The 13828-nt window shown below is 36.3% G+C and overlaps 1 protein-coding gene across 1 annotated transcript in view; it reads left to right on the top strand.

Annotated features, from left to right (window-relative positions):
* Positions 1-13500, top strand: part of CEP128 (centrosomal protein 128) — a 437527-nt gene extending 424027 nt beyond the window's left edge. The window contains exons 23-24 of the mRNA XM_060293645.1: positions 4623-4731; positions 11632-13500. Of these exons, the coding sequence (XP_060149628.1) occupies positions 4623-4731; positions 11632-11759 (237 nt within the window). The 3' untranslated portion in view covers positions 11760-13500. The remainder of the gene's footprint in view (positions 1-4622; positions 4732-11631) is intronic.
* The last annotated feature ends 328 nt before the right edge of the window (positions 13501-13828 follow it).

Below are 13828 nucleotides of genomic sequence, written 5' to 3'. Positions count from 1 at the left end.
ATCATGTAGAACTATAGTATTTACTATTGAAAAAAAATCTGTGTTTAACTAGACACACACAGTTCAAACCTGTGTTGTTTAAGGGTCAACTGTTCATTGAGTCCCAGGTGTATTCCAATAGCTACTTTAGAATGAGTTGACATGGGCCAACTAGAGGCAGAGCTGTGGATCTGGCTATTATAGTTCAGATGTGCCATACTAAAGGCCTGGGTGGAGCTGGAAGATACACAGATAGAAAGGAGAATTATGCTTTCAATCAATGCTAGAAATCTCCACTTAATCGTGGTTCCTATATAAAATGTGAAAGAGAAAAGCGTAATCTATGGTTTCCCGCTAAGAGATGCTTAGTTGATTATGGGCCAGTAAGAGAAAGGAAAAAATAAGGAAAAGCAAACACTCACATTTTGCCCATTGACACCTGGGCTGAGAAAGGACAGGAGTGGAGGTGTAAGTCTGGGCGTCTTGCTGAATGAAGCAGATGGCGCAATGACAGCCTCAAAATGTGCCTCCCAGAGGAAGGATGAAGTACGCAGGATAGTCAAATCCTATTTGCTCTTCCCAAGGTATGGTTTTAAATTTCTAAAACAAAATCAACTGGCATCAAACCATAGATTATATCTTTTCTGTTACCAGAAAAAGAACCAGTTACATTTTTAATTATACAACCAGCTTCTTGGCATATGACAGTTAAAAATATGGCATATTTAGGAAATACAAAAAAAATTAACAAGAAAATAAATAATCCAACAAATATTTTTAAAAACCTATTTGTGTAATTTAAGGGTGTATGTTTCCCAGCTCTTACTTATAAATATCTTTTTATATTGAAATCACCATTTGTTGATAATTTTATTTCCTCCTTTTTTCATGTAACATTGTATATATGTGGGAATTTTCTCTATCATCATCATTATTATCATTATGGTTCTACCATACTTTACTTTCCTGATCTCCTATTGTTGGAAATTTAAGGTTAATTTCAGCTTTTTTCTATTATAAGTAGTCACTTGATGAACATCTTGGTATAAAAATCTTTGTCTGTATTTTTAATTTATTAACCTAATATAGATGCCTAGAAGTATACTGGATGACACATTTTTTTTTTTTTTTTTTTTTTTTTTTTGCGGTACGCCGGCCTCTCACTGTCGTGGCCTCTCCTGTTGCGGAGCACAGGCTCCGGACGTGCAGGCGCAGCGGCCATGGCTCACGGGCCCAGCCGCTCCGCGGCATGCGGGATCCTCCCAGACTGGGACACGAACATGTGTCCCCTGCATCGGCAGGCGGACTCTCAACCACTGAGCCACCAGGGAAGCCCATGGATGACACATTTTAAGGCTGTTTATTTGTACCCATTTTATCTTAGTTGTCTAATACATTGGCAGAGTTGTTCAAAATATTTCCTAATTACCTTCTTAATGTCTATAGATGTTCTAGTAATATTCCTCTTTCATTCTTAATATTGGCAATTTATATCTTCCCTCTTTTTTCTTAATTAATCTCAGTAGAGGTTTTTAAATTTTATTGATCTTAAAAAGAATAACAGTATGGGTTTCATTTTTTCACTGCTTTTCTGCTTTCTATTTAATTGATCTTTGCTCTTTATTATTTCCTTCCTTTTACTTAATGTAGGTTTAATTTGCTCTTTGTTTTCTAGTTTCTTAAGGTGGAAACTTGGATTATCAATTTGAGACGTTTCTTCTTTTGTAATATACACGTTTAATGTTATACATTTCCCTCCAAACTGTTTTAACTGATTCTCACAAATTTTGATAAATTATGCTTTTCTTTTCATATAGTTAAAATATTTTCTCATTTTTCTTTTGATCTCTACCTTGACCCACCTATGAGCTATTTAGAAATATGTTCTTTAATTTCTAAATTTGGGGGAATTTTTCAGATATCCTTCTGTTGTTGATTTCTTCTTTCACCCCATGCGGTTAGATGGCATCCTTTGTATAATTTCAGTCATCTTAAACTTATTGAGATTTGTTTTATCACCCAGCATGTAGTCTGTTTTGGAGAATATTGGATGTGTGCTTGAAAAATACTTGTAATCAGCTGTTTTGGGGTATTCTATAAATGTCAATTAGGTCTAGCTGGCCAGTAGTGTTGTTCAAGTCTTCTTTATGTTTACTGGTTTTCTGCCTACTGTTTTATCAGTTACTGAGAGAGGAACGTTGAAATATCCAACTATAATTATGGTTTTGTCTATTTTTTCCTTATAGTTCTATCAGTTCTGCTTCATATATTTTTGGCACTGTGTTAATATGTACATACAATTTAGGACTGTTATCCCTTTCCCTTAAAATTGTTGACTTATTCAACCACTCACATTTCTTTTTTTCATATATAGAAAATGAGGAAGTTTAATACAGTCGAACTTTGAACAACACAGGTTTGAACTGCATATGTCCACTTACATGCAGATTTTTTTTCCAATAGTAAATACTACAGTACTGCACAATCCACAGTTGGTTGGCTCCACAGTTGCAGAACCATGGATACAGAGGGCCAACTATAAGCTATACGTGGATTTTTGACTGCACAGAGGGTCGGTGCTCCTAACCCCTGCGTTGTTCAAGCGTCAACTGCATATCCTTTCCTTTCCAGGAATCCTACAATGAATGACTTCCAGTTTCTTATGAAATTCTCATAATTAGTGAAAACTATAAATCACTTGGTTAAAAACCACAGGACCTTCATCCTAAATGAACCTAAACTCCCTTTTGGTACATGAAAACTGATGATCTTAAGTCATTTTAGGATTATGTCCATGCTTTTAGCTCAGAATAAATGTGTCTTTTACAGACGTGTGTGTGAGTCTGCATGTGTGTGTGCACATATACACACACACACGCACACAGACTTGTTCTTTTTTGGCCTTTCTTTTGCGTTTGCATACATATATATGTGACAAAGAAATAAAATATAAACTTGGTACTTAGTGCAGAGAACGACAACTAATTCATCAGATAGTCATGGTACATGAGGCCTTACTGTTTTGAAGAATCTGTTTAGGCCACCTAACCAGCAGTTGTTTCATCTAGAATCTTTGCCACCATTCTTGATCCCTTCCTCTCCCTTGACCCCGCAGTCATCCTCAATCACAGTCTTTTAACTTGTATTCCCACTTCTACATTTGTGCTGTTTCAGTCTGTTTTCCACAAAGAGGCCATAGTAATCTTTGAGAAATACAAATCAAAGCATGTCATTCCTCTCCTCAAAACCCTTGATTGCCTTCCGATTGTACTTAAGTAAGAAGAAACCCACATCCAAATCCCACCTCTGGATCTCATTGTAACCACTTCCCCAGGCTCAGTGTGCCTAAGCCATGGGCTTTCCTTCAGTTCTTCAAACACACCAAACTCTTTCTTACCTTCTTAGCACCTTCACACGAGCCTAGAGCACCACTCCCTGACCACCCTTCTGCTCCCCCTTACCTCCCACTTTTCCGTCCTCCACCTATGAGTTTTCATCTGGCTAACCCATTGATTCATACTCAGCATTCAAATTATTGCCTTAAATATCACCTACCAGAGGAAACTTCTCTGGACCCCAAATCTAAATGTAGTTCTGCCTATTATTTCCCATTCTTCTTCTTATAGCTCTTATCATAGTTTTAAACTATATTGTGTTTTGTATAGTTTGTTTAATGCCTTTCTCTCCTGCAATCCTGAAGATTTCATGATCATATACACCAGTGTTTTATTTGCCCTTTGACCAGCATATAGTAGGTGCCAAATAAACGATTGTTGAATGAATGAATGAGTGCAAGAAAGAAAAAATGAAGTGAAGTAAATAATTAGAAAACATTTAAGAGAAAAAAATTGCAATTTTTTATCACGTAAATGTATCTTAAAGCACCTGTTTTTTAACCTATTTAATTAGTAAAATTTTTCAAAGATATAATTCCCTAATTCCGTTTTTCAGCTAAGATTTGGGGAAAAGGACACATTCATACAGTCCATGAGGAGAGGGACCTTTTCTGTATTCATTTTGGTTTATGTATTAAATATTTGTTGAATGAGTATTTGTATAATCATTATGGAAAGCAGTCTAGGTAAATGTATTTAAAAACATCAAATTGTTTTTACTGACCCCGTATTTCCACCCAAGAATTTGTCATAAGGAATAGACCTAAATATGGGAAAGGTTATATATTTAAAGGTATTTCTCATAGTGTTATTTATAGGAGTAAAACATTGGAAACCACCTAAATGCCCAGAAGACTAATACCTGAGTAAAGCATGATATATTCACTAGACAGTATATGAGTAACATAAAGCTAAAGGTTAATGACTTTTAAAATGTTTATATTATTAAATGTAAATAAATAACAGAGTTTTACAACAATATTTACAAATCTTATCCACAGGAAAAAAAAGACTGGAAAGAAATATGTTATGCTGTTATGGCTACAGATGATTTCCTTCTCTCTCATTTTTTCATATTTTCTTTAACATCCACACATTTTATTTTTTACAAGGATTATAATTATATTAAACTGTGGTGTAACATAGCTGGCATCTTGAGGTTCAATTTTATTTTCAGTACATTTAAGTGAATCCCAAGCCTTACATTTTTCAATGATTTGAACTAAAATGCTGTGCTCTCTTTTTTAGGATGACAGAAACTTTGCTGAAGGTTCCCATGCTCATGGGTTAGATCAGTCATCCTCTTGGCAGGATCACAGTTGCTTCCTGTCTAGTCCTCAATTTTCACACTTGCACTGTAAGTAATGATGTCCTGTACCAGCTTTTAAATTGGATTTAAGAAAATGCATCTCATGGAAAGATTAAAGCATAAGGCCAGTACATGATAGTAATATTCATGTTGTAAGTTTGAAAAAATGTTCATTATGAATCATACAAATAATACCCAAGTACATTTATAATATTACCTAACTTACTAAAAATATATGGAATCGCTTCTTTTTAGACCTTACACTTCTCATAAAAACTGAAAATGAATTACCCAAGGTAAAAATCTTAATTAAGCAACTTTTTTTTGGCCTGGAGATTGCTAGTAACTATGGATGAGTGGGTAAGGAAGTTAGATGGTATTGTAATAAAATTCAAGTCATCAAAAAGTAGAAAATCTCTGCATAGAACTGTTCAAAAATATCTAATTTTGTGCAAAGAATAAGGATATGAAAACTATTATCGTCCGATTTCATTCTGTGAATAATACAGTGTAAATATTGATAAAATGTCACACACATTGACAAAGTGTGAGTCTGTTGACCCAGGATACCATCTCCAACCACTTATGCTTCACCTTGTATGTAATGTCCTTAAAGAAGCCTTCAGGACTCAGTTTTAAGTATGGTTTCTGTAATGTGTGCCCACAAAGCATTACAATTTTCCTTTAAAACCTTTCTCATACTAATTATGGAATTATTTGCTATTTGAGTGACATTTTGTTTACTGACTCTTCTCTTCACCGAAGAGTGAACTCCATGATGTTGGGAGTGATGTCTGTTTTATGCACCACTGTTTCCTCAGCATCCTATATAGAACTTGGCACATAGTAAAGGCTCAATTAATATTAGATGAATGAGTGTATAAGTTTTTTATTTCAAGTCCACTTTTATCCAATCCATTTGGGACTCAAATGTTAATAGATTCTTAGTTAGATAACCATTTAGCTCTTCAGTTTTCCATGGACATAAGAGTTTGTACATTCAATTTGACAATGCTGTCATTTAAAAAAACTAGGCTGCTATAAAATAAAATATCAAAATTAGCCACAAGGAAGTAGGTCAAATCCAAAAATGATAACTCTCATTTTTGCTGATTTATATTCATAGTCATCAAATAAATATTTACTGTTTTCTGATAAATGGTTTGGCTTCCATTATATCATAATTATTTTATTGCAAAAGCTAAGCATTTTCCCTTTCCTGTCCTAACCATTTTACCAAGTGATTCTATATATTTTCATAAACCCTCTGCTATTCTAATCTGGCAGTCACCCTTCAAATTGGGTCATATCTCAGGTTTGGTTACTGTACCTCAGAATGTGATATACACATAGGACAAAATTTTTATTTTTCATATTAAGCAATGGAAAAATTTCCTCAGGTCTGTTTGATGTATGTAAGCATGGAAGAGGAGGAGGGTGGGGACAGAGCACCATCAAACATCATATCCCATCCATTAAGACATTTAAGAGCCTGGAAATAAACAGCACCATGATATGAGCACAGAGGTCATTGTTCTACTGGTATTTAATTTTGCCATTATGACTTTCATAAGGCTCCCTAGAAAGGTACCTAGAAGAAAGTGGTTAGAAGACATTAAGGGGAAAACATGAAATTTTTTAGAATTTTATTTAATACTGTGACAGGCAATAAAAGAAACTGTATTCAGCTTTTCATTCAGTAACATTTCATGACTAGCCCTGGTCATTTCTCTAAGATATAGTACTTATAAGCTGCCATAGGTTTCTACATAAATACACTGGCTCAAAAAAAATAAAGTTAAATAAGAATAGGAAAAAATATCATTGAGAACATAATTTGGATAAGAAAATACTTATTATAGTCTATATTGTACAATCTGACTGAAAATTTAGCTTAGAAAGTAAACCTCTTTATTAATTTATTGATAAATTATTTATTTATTTACACATAGTTTTACTGTTCTTTTTGACAAGTTTGTTTTATGATTTTCCTCCCATACCTACCTCCATGTTTTTAAGGTTACTTTAAAAAGTTTAATCATAGGTACTACTGTTAATCATTTTAAGTGATTTAATAAACTTATTTCTAGAAATAATGTTTATTCTTATTTGCTTTTCTGATGAACCTTGACTTTTTTATATCTTTTTCACGATGTAGTATTTTTGGAAGCGAATTAGAATCATCCTGAATACTTCTCCATTTTTGTAGCACAAACAATTTCAGCTTAGTTATAGAAACTGTCCTGTAATTTTTCTTGAAACTTCAAAATTAAAAAGGAGATCTGTCAAGATCAACAAAGAGAAAAATGGAGCCTACAGTAATTCGATAATACAGGGAATGGAAGATATCTTAAAAATATCATTAATGCCCTCAGAGAAACGAGAAAATAGTACATTTAGTAAAAATATGAGCAAGATGCTATAAAAAAGGAACACAGGATAAGAGGTCTCAGAAATTTAAAATATGAACTAGAAAGGTGGAAAACAAAGTTGAGAAACCTACAAAGTAGAAGATAAGGAAAAAGAAAGAATGGGACAATAGGAGAGAAAAGATAAGATATTCAGAAAATCAATACAAGGAGGACAGTACCTGATTAGTGAGAGTCCTGGGATGAGAGAACAAAGAAAACAGAACAAAGGCCAGAAGCGGGGCGGATGATGAGGGCTCACCCAACAAACAGCTGTTGCACATCTTTTGTGGGAGCACATCCAAGAAAGGGAGGTAAATATTTTCAGTTTTTGTATCTCTGAGAATGGGTTTCTTCCACTCACACTTGACTGAGACTTTGGCTGGCTATAAAATTCTAGGTTAAAAAGGACTTTTCTTCTGAAGTCATTGCACAGTCATCTTCCAAAATCCAGTGTTGCTGTTGAAAAACCTTATGTCTTTTTGTTTTGACTCCCATTCCTTTGACGTGATCCTTTTCACCACCACTGCCCCACGCTCACCCCTGGCCCAGCAACTTTTAGGATTGTCCCTTTAACCCCAGTGAGTTTTGTGATGATATGCCTCCCTGTGGGTCTTGGTTTATTGAGTTTTCTAACTATTTGCTGGGGCAGGGTTGGGGGGGGGGGAGCTTTTCATCTGGACACTCATATTCTTTAGTTCTATCATAGTGAAGGAAGAAAGAAAAGATTCCCTCAGGAGAATCTTTAGGAAATAAACAAACTGATAGATTATTTGATTCATTTGAGTGCTTAGAAAAACTACTAATAGACATATGATTATTATAGGTATAACTGAGCTATTAGAAACAATTGAGAATGGTTATAAAGAGTAAATAAAAACAAACAAAAATTAATTTATTAATGAATTTTAATAAATATCAATTAATAACTCCAGGAAAAAATGAGCAAGAAACATTGTCATAGTAGACCTATTAGGTTTGTGTGAGCCATATTTACATAGTCATAATAATGTAAATACTATTGACATAACTACAAGTCCAGATGTAACTATATAGGGAGGATGGGATGAGGGAAAGTGGATGGGTGTGGATAAGTCTAAAAATGATAAATCAGAAAATAGCAATATCAGCTTTTTCTTTCAAAAATTGAAGCAAGTACAGAAAATAAAGCTAAAAGGGTTGATTGTGGGCTTCCCTGGTGGATCAGTGGTTGAGAGTCCGCCTGCCGATGCAGGGGACACGGGTTCGTGCCCCGGTCTGGGAAGATCCCACATGCCGTGGAGCGGCTGGGACCGTGAGCCATGGCCGCTGAGCCTGCGCGTCCGGAGCCTGTGCTCCGCAACGGGAGAGGCCACAACAGTGAGAGGCCAGCGTACCGAAAAAATAAATAAATAAATAAATTAAATAAAGGGTTGATTGCGGTTGAGTCTGGGGAGAAGGAGTGTGGGGCTGGGAGGGATGGGGCAAGAGACTGCTGTCTTTCTATGTAGCCCTTTGGTGCTATTTGATATGTGTATGTATGTACGCTTTGGCTAAAAAGAAATCTTACAAAAATAAAACGCTACTGAGAAAACCCCAGCTTTTATGTCTGACTAGCGAGTACTGGATTTTCTTAACCTCTGAATGAAGCATGAAAGCTGGGGGTTGGAGTTTAGAGCAGTTGAGACCTGTGTGGAGACCCGGGGAGTAACTGAGGTGCTGAGGCAGACATGGGTTTATGAGCCCACAGAACAGGCTCCTTCTTACTCAGGTTGGGATTGGTACTGGATGAGGCCCTTTTGTCTGTGCTGTTGACGCTAAGGCACTCATTCTGCTGACTTAGGTGCCCTGTCAAAACTGTGACCAAACGAAAGCGTAGAATCACTGACCATGGAAAAAACAAAGGAAATGGGAAAATACTGCATAATTTGTGGTCTCTGAAATGATCCAGCATTAATGAAAGTTTGTTTTAAGTAGTAATTTATGTCAGCTTTGTGTAGTTCAGGTCAATTCAAGAAAAGGTAGATTCCTCCTGCCAGGAAGAAGGGAAGAAATATATAAATTGTAAGTTTATATTACCATTGGAAACAGGAACACAGAAATCCATTATTTAGAGCCGTGATTACTACCAAATTTATCCTGGCTGGCTGGAAGCTATGGCCATGATTCAGGACACTCTTTGAGGAGGCTTGGATTCCATTACCTGCAGCCTGTAGACAGTGGGGGCTTAGTAAGAGAGACTCATAATGCCAGCTTTTGAAACTGTCATTTTTACTTTTTATAAGTAGTGACTGACCACTGGTCTCCATGTATAGCTCCTTTTAGGCTAAAGGAACACAACTCAGGACAGGGCCCTCGCTCCTGGGGCCCGGACCAGACTGGGTTTGAATGAAGTCTGGAGTAAACTGATGACTCCTCGAAATCTCGAGTTCTTTGAGATTCAAATGCTAAATATTTGTGGAGTTGGGATCTATAAACTCAATTTTTAAAATAAATGCAGATTGCAATTTTTCCATAATTCTAACATTGTGGTAAATAATGTTTATTTAAATAAATAAATAATCCCAAAAAGAAAGGACAGTGATTTTTCATGGGGGGGGGAAATGTTATCTGCAGACTACTTCAGGAGCTGGAAGTGAATCTTACGTATTAATTTAACTTGATCTTCTTAGAAAAGCAAATCAATGAAAGTTACTAACAAGTACTTTTTTTCACTTCCTTACTTCAGAATATGTCGCTATAAAAAGAAAAGTTAGTATTCTTAATTTGTTTTCTGACGTTCCTGTAGTGGAGGTTTAAGTCCCTCAGATGGGACTTGATCACAGCGAGAACAGCAATGCTCTTCACGTCTGTGTTGTACTTCAGGATCCCCCTGGCCAACTGAATGGACGCTTCATGTGCAGTCTGTCCTCAAACTTGTAAACTAAAGTGCCAAAGATTTATAGCAATAAAAATGTTGGGGGACTGCTGAGGTAAAATATTGTTTCTTGTCCTTTATAGGATTTATTTATTTCATGAAAGCACAGTCTTTCTACCTCTCCATCTTATAGGTTCATTGTATGTGATAGTGCTTTTTTATTTTTTTTTGGTGATTATCTTTTCACTGACCAATTAGGTGCCAGATATTTTTAAATAATTGAGTTCTGATTATTGCGATTTGACAAGGTATGTACTCTATAAATGCTTTCTAGAAAGCAGCTAGAAAATCCCCAGTTGACTATCGTTTTGAAATCCCTTAAAATATATTCACGCGTTCAAACAACATTTACTAAGAGACTATGCACGAGGCTCTGTGTTTGGCTCTGGGGGAATACAGTAGTGACTAAGACAGAAAAAGTCACCTCATCTCATGGAAGAAACAGGTAGTAAGCAATAAACAAGCAAAATGGTGACTGGTGCTATAAAGGTGAAATCATAGAAGGTACCAGGACCAGAACTATATATTAGTGATCAGAAGGTTACAATTGCCCTGAAACTTGAATGGCAAGAAGAACCAGCTGAGTTAAAATTGGGTGGGAAGAGTTTTCCTGATAGAGGGAGCAGTAAGTGCAAAGGCCCCAGAGAAGAAAGGGGTATGGTCTTCTAGAGAGATGGAACACTGAAGGAGTGAGAGAGGGAGGGAGGGAGGGAGAGAAGGAGGGAGAGTGAGAATGAGTGAGGGAGAGAGTGATCGGGAGAGAGAGTGGTGGGAGCTGAGGTCCTGGTGGAGCCTTTTCAGACACCATCAGGTGTTTGGATTTTATTCTAATTTCGCTGGGAGGCTGGGGGGGTGGGGGGAGGGAAGGGTTAATGCAGTAGAGTGACATAATCGGATTTACCTTTTAGAAAGATCATTCTGGTGTGCGGAGAAGGAGGCAAGATGAAAACAGAAAGAGAGGAAATGGTGGCTTGGGCTGGGCTGATGGTTAACGGAGGTGGTGGGAAGCAGAAGGAATCAGGTGAAATGGGTGATAGGATCCTCAGAACTCACTCTTAAATTGGATGGGTCGAGCAGGCCGGCCAAAGGGAGGAAGGAACAGGGTTTGAGAAACTGGGTGGATGAGTGTGTCATTTTCTAAGATGAAGAGAGCAAGCGATGGGCAGACATCAGAGATTATAAATCAGGTGGGAGTGTTTGACATAGACATTTGGATATAGGCATCTGGAGCTCAGAAGAGAGGGAAGAGGTAGTAGAAAAACAGTAAACCTACATTCCAGATCTAGTCTGTTTCCTTCTGTGTAAAAAAGAGGATTCTATGAAAAGGAGGCCCTTAAGATTTCGCCCTCTAAAATTCTGCTTTAGCAGAATTAATGCTATTAATTAGCATATTAATGCTTTAATATCATTATATACTGAACAAACACACATCTTCCACCCTCACTCTTCAAATCTAAAACAAAATTAAATCCCATGAATGTGTTTTTAAAAACATAGTAAACTATTTTATTCCTACATCGAAGATTTGTTAGTCCATGTAAAGTTTACAGAAAACTAGATCAAATGCAGCGATTACTTACAATTTTGTCAGCCCAGGATTCTATTCATCTAGGTTTATTTTTCTCTTTTCTCCTACCTTGGCAGCATTTATCCAAAGAACAGTTGCTCCAGATTCACCTTCAATCAAGGAAGATGCCACAAGTTTACTGATGGATGGAACAAGTCCACAGTCCAAAAAGGACGAATACGAAAGCAAAAACAGCAAAATGTAATGAGTTGCTTTACATGAGTGTTTTATAAATAATAGCACATGTATCCTTGCCACAGTTTGGCCCGGATTATCTAGCAGACGTATCTGTAGCTTCTGCTCTTCAGCATTGCCAACCATTGACTGAAATAACAGTGCAGTCGGTCTTTGTGGATGATATAAGTTAAACCAATCCAAATGATATCAGCTCATGAATGACATGCAACTAACTTATTGGCAACTTATACCAGCAGAGAAAGAATAATATTTTTCACCTTGCATTTTCCTTTTTCAGGTGTCGTCAGTCACATATTTCTGGCCAAAATCTGGATTTATAATTGAGGTGTTTCAAAAATGACTGGCTAAAAAGGAGGAAAATGAGTACCCCTTGAGGCAGAAGTTGCCAGCACTTTAAATTCAGGGAGTGTTTATATACAATTGATTTTATTTTGATGCTTTCTCCCTCATAAATTATCATGTGTTATAACATGTCATGGAGATATGCATATATAATATTAGGCAGTCCACTTTACAAATGCTCAGGATTGTTACATCCATCATCTCAGCAGTCTGCTACTACGTGCAGTATCTTAAAATTTTTTTCCAATCATCCATTTTTTATAGCAATAAAGAATTTACAAATGATATTTGAATTGTAGAGCTCTAAAGAATTCATTCGTAGCACAATTTATTTACAATTGTGGGCCAAATAAATTTACAATTTATTTACAGTGGGCCAAATGTCCCACTGTAACCACTCCAGTCATATCCTGGACCGTCTTTGGTTTACTCTGACCAAAATCACAGCACCAAACTCCTGTGTCCATGACATCTACTTGCCAAGAGTTCTAGTATAATTTGGTACTATCTATCTGCTTTCAGCATCTTAGCCTTCCTCGACATCAAAGTGTTTTTAAGAACCTATCCCCTTTACATGCTGATCTACCAGTGGAGAAAGATTTCTATTAAATGCTAAATAAGAGTAAACATCCAGGAACTAAATCCCACTGAGTCATAATGGAAAGATTCTGAACAGAGACAAGGACAATAAAGAGATATCTTTGGAATGTGCATTACATTTTGTGTTTGTTAACATCTACTCGCTTTTTAGATTTCTCATATTTCATGCAGATGCTTCTTTTTCTACTCAAGATACGTTTTCCTAACTTACCACATTTGAATGTGCAGAAGAAATGGCATTCTCCATGAACTCGAACTCAATGGTCACTACGGAAGACAGAGATATTTTATTTCAAAATTTACCAGTACAATCTACATAACCTCTGATAGTACAGCCTTGCATTTTATCATTTATTCATTCCAAAAACCTTTTACTGAGTTATTACTATAGGCCAGTCATGGTGTTAAGAAGGAAAAAAGAGACATAAGTACAGGTGTGTATGTCCCAAAGTTTGTTTGGCACTAGGAATTACGTGAGAAAGGAGTGATGTGTTCAGGCTGGCTGGAGAAATTCTGGAGTAGACACCACTAAGCAGTTTGATTTGTTTGTATCTAACCTTAAGACTTGGAGCCATTGATGTGCTAATGAGCACCAGAGGTTTTAGTGGGGGTGGTATCACTCTATGGTAATATCTGGGGTATTGAAAAATTATGTCAGTATTTTTTCCTTGATGTTTTGACCAGTACCATAATATTGATATTTTATCTCCTTGGATCTAAATGACTAACTGGGAAGGAAGTAAGGGAGAAAATTAACAGGTTTTATTTAAATCTTACAGATAATGGTTAGATAGCTTTTCACTTAATGTGTTGGGAAGAACTTCATGTGGTCCATTCTTTTTAATAGAAACTGATCTAAAGCATTATTAGCACATCTGTGGTCATTAAAAAAAAAAATTACATCAGGCCAGTTAGGCCTGAAAAGTGAAGGTAATTCAGATTGTGTACTTGGCAAAGCCTTGAAAACATGTTAGCTGATGATTTTATAACAGAGAGGGATCTTATGAAAGACTGTTTTTAATCTAAAAAAAAATAAAGCATGATATCATATTATTGAAGGCCGCATACTATGGTTGGATGAATAAAGGTGTCTGACTTTAAGTATGGAACACACAAGAACTTCAAAGGCAAAGT

The sequence above is a fragment of the Globicephala melas genome, chromosome 2 (assembly GCF_963455315.2).
Source record: "Globicephala melas chromosome 2, mGloMel1.2, whole genome shotgun sequence".
Classification (NCBI taxonomy): domain Eukaryota; kingdom Metazoa; phylum Chordata; class Mammalia; order Artiodactyla; family Delphinidae; genus Globicephala; species Globicephala melas.
Note: the sequence above shows the minus strand (reverse complement) of the source record. Positions and strands in the feature narration are given on the sequence as shown.